Source organism: Telmatherina bonti (genome assembly GCF_933228915.1).
Source record: "Telmatherina bonti genome assembly, chromosome: 16".
Classification (NCBI taxonomy): domain Eukaryota; kingdom Metazoa; phylum Chordata; class Actinopteri; order Atheriniformes; family Telmatherinidae; genus Telmatherina; species Telmatherina bonti.
In genome coordinates, this window is record NC_136614.1 from 13,028,695 (window position 1) to 13,036,876 (window position 8,182).

The 8,182-nt window shown below is 37.9% G+C and overlaps 1 protein-coding gene across 1 annotated transcript; it reads left to right on the forward strand.

The window, feature by feature from the left end:
• Nucleotides 1-3,549: 3,549 nt before the first annotated feature.
• LOC306767646 (uncharacterized protein) lies at nt 3,550-8,182 on the forward strand (the record flags this gene model as incomplete). Its single annotated transcript, XM_079255719.1, has 9 exons — nt 3,550-3,569; nt 5,504-5,606; nt 5,887-5,912; nt 6,034-6,070; nt 6,306-6,331; nt 6,509-6,709; nt 6,858-7,060; nt 7,196-7,214; nt 7,977-8,182. Exons 2-9 carry the CDS (start codon nt 5,575-5,577, stop codon nt 8,180-8,182), a joined length of 750 nt encoding a protein of 249 aa, XP_079111845.1. The 5' UTR covers nt 3,550-3,569; nt 5,504-5,574.

Here is an 8,182-nt window from a genome sequence, read left to right on the forward strand (position 1 = left end):
ATAAGCTCAAAGTATTTCCTCAAAACCCTGTCTTGTCTGATCATTTCCTATTAACCTTTTAATTCACTTTATTTTATCACTCACTGACCAAAAATAAATTCTACTATAGTAGATGTTTATCAGACATTATCACAAAATTTAAACAATCAATTGAATCAAAATTTTCCCCTCTACCATGACTGAGAGTCCCCCCTTAAGCTGTGCTCCTGTTCAAATTGATCAGCATAGGCGTTTGGAAAACAAATAGCATTCATCAGGATCGGAGGAGTCTCACTTAACCTGGAAAGAAAGTTTAATTGTATACAAAAAGCCTTACGTGTGGCAAGAACAGCTTATTATTCATCATTGATAGAGGAAAACAAAAACAACCCTCGGTTTCTTTTTAGCCCTGTGGTCAGGCCTATGAGGAGCCAGAGCGCTGTGGAGCCATGTATTCCTTTCTCACTTAAGCTGTGATAATTTCATGTATTTTTTCAGGAATAAAACTGATACTATTAGAGATCAAATCCACAGTATTCTTCCTTCTATTTATAATGTTGAGCCTGTTGTGGTCTCCGAAGGATCCTTAGAACCAGGATCTGACTTGTGTCTAAATAGTTTCTGTCCTGTCCAACCCTCTGAATTGACTAAAATAATAGCTTCATCTAAACCATCCACCTGTATCTTAGACCCTCTCCAAATGAGCGTCTTTAAGGACATTTTACCTCTAGTTGATACATCTCTACTAAATCTTTAGTGATAGGATATGTACCACAATCATTTAAAACTGCTGTAATCAAGCCTTTACTGAAAAAGCAATCTCTGGACCAGAGATGATAGCAAATTATAGACCAATATCTAATCTCCCGTTTATGTCCAAAATTCTGGAGAAAAAAGTTTCAGCTCAGCTACATGCCCACCTGTGCAGAAATAATTTATGCGAAGAGTTTCAGTCAGGATTTAGAGCTCATCATAGCACTGAGACGGCATTGGTGAAAGTTACTAATGGCCTTCTTATGGCCTCAGACAAAGGATTTCTGTCCGTACTTATCTTGCTTGATCTTAGTGCTGCATTTGATACAGTCGATCATAACATTCTGTTACAAAGACTAGAACAGGTGATTGGAATTACAGGTACAGCGTTAAGCTGGTTTAAATCATATTTATCTGATAGACTTCAGTTTGTTCATGTAAATGACAAGTCCTCCTCCCAAACTACAGTAAGTCATGGAGTTCCTCAAGGTTCTGTACTTGGACCAGTACTCTTCATACGATATATGCTCCCTTCAGGCAAAATTATAAGACAACATGGAATAAACTTTCATTGTTATGCAGATGATACTCAGATATACTTATCCTTTAAACCAGATGAAACAAATCAGCCCAATAGGCTTAATAATGGTCTCATAGACATAAAGACTTGGATGTCTAGAAATTTTCTCCTCTTAAACTCAGATAAGACTGAAGTAATTCTCGTTGGATCTGAAAAACTCAGAGCTAAATTTTCCGGTTTTGTAATGAACCTGGATGGCATTACTTTAGCTTCCAGTGCTACAGTGAGAAACCTTGTAGTAATATTTGACCCTGACCTGTCCTTTGGCCCACATATTAAGCAGGTTACTAAAACAGCCTTCTTTCATTTACGTAATATAGCCAAAATTAGGGACATTCTGTCTCAGAGTGATGCAGAAAAACTGGTTCACGCTTTTGTTACTTCGAGACTAGATTACTGTAACTCTATTACTGGGCTGTCCTAAATATGCCCTGAAAACCCTTCAGCTGATCCAGAATTCTGCAGCCAGAGTCCTGACCAGAACCAGCAGAAGAGATCATATTTCTCCAGTTTTAGCCTCTCTTCATTGGCTGCCTGTTGAATCTAGAATAGAATTTAAAATCCTTCTCCTTACATATAAAGCCCTCCACAACCAGGCACCACTATATATCAAAGACCTCAAAGTTCCTTATATACCAACCAGAGTACTTCGTTCGCAGACTGCAGGCTTACTTTTGTACCTAGAGTCTCAAAGAGCCGAGCAGGAGGCAGAGCCTTTGGCTATCAGGCCCCTCTCTTATGGAATAAGCTCCCAGTTAGTGTTAGGGAAGCAGACACCCTCCCCACCTTTAGGTTTAGACTGCTGAGGGACATTTCCTGATACACTGAGGTTTTCTCTCTCTCTCTCTCTTTCTTTCTCTCTCTCTCTCTCTCTCTCTCTCTCTCTCACCCCCCGCCCCAATAACAGTGTTGCATCATTAACATGTATGTCTCCTGTCTCAGCAGGTCTCCCTGGCCGGGAGTAGCACTTGCTGTTATGTTTTGTCTTTCTGTCCTCTTCCCCCCAACACAGCAGAGGCAGATGGCTGCCTGTCCTTGAGCCGGGTTCTGCCGGAGGTTTCCTTCCTGTTAAAAGGGAGTTTTTTTTCCTTCCCACTGTCGCCAGTGTGCTTGCTCCGGAACTCAATCTGTTGTTTTCCTAATGTAGGCTATCATGAACTGGCTTTCATTATGTTCTTTTTACTGTCTGTAACGCACCTTGAGATGGCATTGCCGTGATTTGACGCTGTATAAATAAAGTTGAATTGAACTGAATTGTGATGAAATGTGAGAAGAGGACGTCCAACACACACAGATGAGGTGATGATAAATCCTAAATATTGTCAGCAGATTTCAAAAACTTTTTTTCAAAGAGAGAAATAGAAAAATTAACAAAAGAAGAAAAAACATGCTGTTAAAGTCCAAATGCTCACACTCACATGGATTCAATGTCTGGATTCTGTATTATCTGCATTATCTTATATGAAGCACTGCTACATTTGCACTATATGGTTCATTCCACACCTCTGCTGCTAAACATTAACAATATTTACCATCTCACACTACAACTGGCTGTTACATGTATATTGTATTTCATATAGTAAGATAAAGTATATTTTCTATTTCAGTTAATTATTTTTATTGCTTGTCCTCTAGTTTTATCTTCCTCTTTAATTTTATTCTATCACAATTTTTATGTTCCATGTTGCATCATTGCACCAATAAAAGGTCCTAGTTTGTGAAACCCTTCACTTACAATGGCAATAAATCTGCTTCTGGTTCTGTTGTGCAGTAATTAAACCACCACACACCCCGTCCTTGTCCTGTCTCTTTCTAAAGACTTACACAGTAATCAGATCTGCATTGCCTCCTAGTGGTTCATGTGAGAACTTCTCAAGTGAAAGTGAAACAGTTTCAGCCACTGGGAGGAGCCTTCAGCCTGTTTTCTGCTCGGAAGGATGGAAGACCAGAAATATCAGCTGGTTCTGTAAGTAAACATGTTTGAAAGCTTCAGGTTTTCAGTGAGACGCTGTAAGACTGTGACATGTATCAGAGTACTGTAGTTTTTAATCATGTAAGGTAGTTTCTGCTTTGTTCCTGAGCTGGTGAAATCTTGTTGGGTTTAGCAGTCACAAAGTAGGCTTGGGTATGTGTGTGTGTGTGTGTGTGTGTGTGTTTCCTATGTTTAGTCTTCTTTCATTTTGCTGGAAGGTATTGACTTAAGTTTTGTGTGTGTCTTTGTCTTTCTGCAGAAACATGAGCCAAGAACATGGAACAGGTGATAAACTACTTTTATAAACTGAGAAGGAATGTTTTCTTTTTGAAGACTGGAATCATTAAATGCAGGAATATTACAGAGTGTAAAGCATATTAAGAGTAAAAAAAAAATATTATAAATGAAATACATCAACTTCATGCAACATTGGGGCTTTATCTTAATTTCAGTTTCGCTTTTATATAACTGGAAATTTCCACATCAAGATGCTCAGAAATGAGTCCAAAGTGAAAGCATCTTATGATAAATGTTTCAGTGGTCTAAAGCACTTGGAGCTGTGTGTGTGTGACAGCTAATAATGATGAGTGGTTAAAGATATTGTGGTCTGGAGCAGTGGTGGGTTTCATTCAGGACATTGAACTAAAAATGAAAGAAAATGCAGCTAATCTTTCTACTTTCACTATTTCACAGTGATGTGTAGTTTCTTGATAAGTTCTTAACAACTGAGCTAAAAAACTCTCAGAATGAAAGGTCAATGGATGAACCAGTGTTGTAACACATATAACACATCAGAAAGTGATGTAGTCAATGCTTTTACTGCCTTTACTGCCATTTGGTGAAGTTTTTAGTGACTGTAATAAATCTTTTTTTAGAAAATTAGTAAAAACCAATCTGCCTGAGCCAAGACTGTTACTTAATTGGAGTTTGTCATGCCTAAAGTAGGTGTTTGCAAAGACTGAGGTTCATTAACCTTTTCATGCATGTATAATAAAAAAAAAAACCAAAAACAATGTAATATTTTTTTAAATACAGTATTTTACCTCCACAGACATATGCAATGATAATTTTTTTTAGTGATATTTAGAATTTGTCATATTTATGATTTATTTTATTGTATTCTCCAAAATATTTATGAATATATAATCATAATTATATCATCTAAATCTTACATGAAATACAACGTTATTTTCTTTTCTCATTTTCCTATTCCTATAAAACTTAATTCATTCAGATGGGGTGAACCGCTTAATCCAATTCAGGGTCGTGGGGAAGCTGGAGCCTATCCCAGCTGGCTTTGGGCGACAGGCAGGGTACACCCTGGACAGCTCGCCAGTCCATCACAGGGAAAACTTGCTTGACTATATTATATTCAATGATTTCAAATTTATTTATTCTCCAGTGAGTGGAAATGTATTGGATGACTCACTAACATCCTCTGAAGTGGTTTATTTACAAAAATACCATCTTTATTCGTGGATATGCAAAAAGCTTGTACATGGGTGTCCACTATATGGCCACTATGCAGGAAAGGGTTAAATGGACATGAAAACTGGAATGAAAATGGCAGAAAGTCCTGCAGACTGATGACAACTCCTGAGAGGATCATCACTGCACTTGTAAATAAAAGAATGAGGCACGTCTCAAGACTGAAAAGAAAAACTGCCTGAAGAAGTTTCTTTTTTTTTTTTTGTCTTTCCTGGTGTCATTTCTGACAGTAAATTTACGTTTCAGGTCAAGAAATAGCTAAATATTTTTTATCATTTATCTTTCGAGACATGGAGGAACTTCTTTGTGTTTGTGACTGGAAAAACAAACACAAAGAATTCATTCATTGTTAACATGTTGGTATTGGCTAATAATGATAATAGGAATTTCCATCCACTGGATCTAAAGGCAGTTTCTAGTCTGGTTTAATGGTTCATGCATTAAAACTGGATCAGGTCCTGCAGAGGACAGGCATCCCAACAGGGGCTTTAGGGCTCATTGCTCTTTTCTCTCTTGTTTCAGAGGAAAAGGATCCTGACCAGCAGATTGTTGCTAATGTGTTGTAGGGCATGACAAGTGGAACAATTATTGCTGCCAAAAAAGCCTAAAGTGACATAATGTTTATATAAGATGATTTTTAGTCACAAAATAGATCCAGTAAAACTTGTATGTTTCATCACCTGAAAAAGCTTAACAAAACATCATTATAAATTATTTTACCATTTTAACAGATGCTTCTCAAAGTGGAGATCTGACAGTTTCACAGACTACGGGACCAGATGACAGTCATTCTGCTGATGAAATGGATATGAGGCAAAATAATCGGTCAATGAAGTAAGTTCATCCAGTTCATATCAGTTTTTAAGTCCGTTAAGTTGTCAGTGTGAGGCTGTGAGTCTGACATGTAACAGAGTTCTGTAGGTTTTATACCTCCATGATATTTTTTTTATCTGTCTTGTAACATTAAAAGCTTATGGAGATGAGCAGTGGCAATGGGTGTGTGTGTGTGTGTGTGTGTGTGTGTGTGTGCGCGCGTGTGACTGCCATGTTGAGCTTTCTTTCATTTTGATTAAAGTGTTGAATAAATTTTTTGTGCGTATTTATCTTTCTGCAGAAAAATGAAACAAGAAGATGGAGCTGGTGAGGAAAATGTTTTATGAACTGACATGTTTTTTTCAAGGCTGAAATAATTAAATGTTGGAATATTAATGGTTGGTGATTATATTTCATAATATTCAATAATTACCATCTCCTGCACCAGACGAGATGGATGTGAAGCAAAATGATCCGTCCTCTCAGTAAGTTCAGACAGTTCCTACCATTCATACAACATTGTATTTCAGTACTTTAAGTTTTCAGGATGAGGCTGTGAGGTGAATTTTACACCTATACGATAACTGATTTTTTTCTGAGCCATTAGAAGCTTGTGGAGATGAGCAGTGACAAATCATGTTTGGGTGTGATTAGTATGTGGAGTTTTGTGTAATTGTGACTGAAAAAGTCGACTAAAGTTCTGTCTTTATGTTTCTGCAGACAAACGAGCCAAAAAGATGAATCAGGTAAGAATATTAGTACATAAACTGCCAACATTGTTACAAGACCTGATAGAATTGGAGAGATGTACTTTGATTTTCAGTTGATCCATCCATGTACACATAAAGTTAACATTTTGCTTGCAGAAACTTTTGTTATGCAGCTCACCAATAAGTTAAATAATCATTTTGATTTGTTTTTAGCTGATGTGGAGTCATGGAGAAAGTTCTCTGTGATCGTGACTGGAAAATCAAATGGAGCTCATAAATCCATTGTTGATAAGCTGAAAACTAAAGGCCATAAAGAAGTGGACTCTGCTGATCAATACGATTATCTTTTGGTCTTCTGTCCTGTTGCTTCACGTGTTCAGTCAGACATTGAAAATGGCCTCAGTGAAATTACTGGTAAGAACATTTTTGGCCAGTTTTCTACTGATCACTCACCACCACTACTAATCTCACCAAATATTCTCATGATTCTCAGATGTCATATTCTGTAACATCTATCTGATGTATTTTTATCTTGTTTCTGATCATGTTTGTTCACTTCCAGCTAATAAACCAGTAATCCTGGTGGTGATGCATCACACCTTCGATCCCGACCGAGTCGTAGCTGAAAGTAGGAGACAAGTGACAAACCCCAATGTCGTCCTCACAGTGGATTATCTGTTTCATCAATCTGATCTCCTCAAATGTAACCTCAATGACACCTCATGGGAGAAGATCCAGAGCTTTCTTCACCTTCCTGTTAAAGAGGTAACAAGATTTAATCCTCTACTGCCTCATTTACACACAGTTAGTGTGGAGTTGATTGATTGTCGTCAGTACATCCAGGATTTGAATGATAAATGATGTAACTCACCTTTTGTCTGTATTCATTAATTTTTCCAGGATTCTCCCTCTGTGATCGGTAAGTGTGTCTGCAGTCGTGATGTTAAATTTTAAGGTCACTTTTAAAAAAAAAATTATATTGAAAATGATAAATACAAATATATTTCAGCTTATGTAATCAAATTAATTAGACATTTATGCAAACTTAATTTGCTGGGATAGACTCCAGCTTCCCTGCAACCCTTAACTGGAACAAGCAGTTAAGAAAATGGATGTATAATTAAAATATTGTGAATGCCCATGGGCTTATTGTTCTTTTCTTTGCATTTTGGGAGGCAGAATCCTGCATAGTTGTATTGTACTGTACAGCATGACTAGAACAAATATTGTTGTCACGATAGTCAAAAGAAGTCTATAGTAGCGACTTAAACCTGTTAGAAAATAAAAAAATATTTCTTTCTCAACACAGTTTCAATTGAATGACAAAATAAATCTAAGATAATTTACATGTTTACTCTGTAAAAGCTTCACAAGCCAATGTTTTTGTCTTTTATGCTAAACAGAATTTGTTCAGAGTGGAATTCAGGGAGTTTGGGGAATGCACAACACAACGTGTTTTTGCAGGCATGAAAATATGAACTTTGTTTCATCTGCATCTGAGTCTCTGCTCTCTGCTCTGGAGACTGAAAAAGAGCTCCTGATGAACTGGTAACCACAGGAGCCACTGAACATTGAAGAACTGGGCTGAGTCCATCCTCTGTCAGTTTTCTTTTCTTCCAAGGAGGGAGGGGACAGTGAACACTGGGGTGTTAGGTCGCTCGCTTCTTCTTGCCCTCCCCAGGGTGGGACCGGCAGTTTCTCGCTGCGACTGCAGCAAAGGAATGTTTCCCCCATGGTCTTGGGTTCTCAGCTTTGTTAGGTGGGTTTGATTGCCCACCTCCATGCCTCTGTGTTTTCACCCCACTCCGGTGCCCTCTGCAGCTGCAAAGCCAGGCCTGGGAGCCTGTGGGGGAAGAGGGTTTGGCTTACATGGGAGACAGTGGTTGA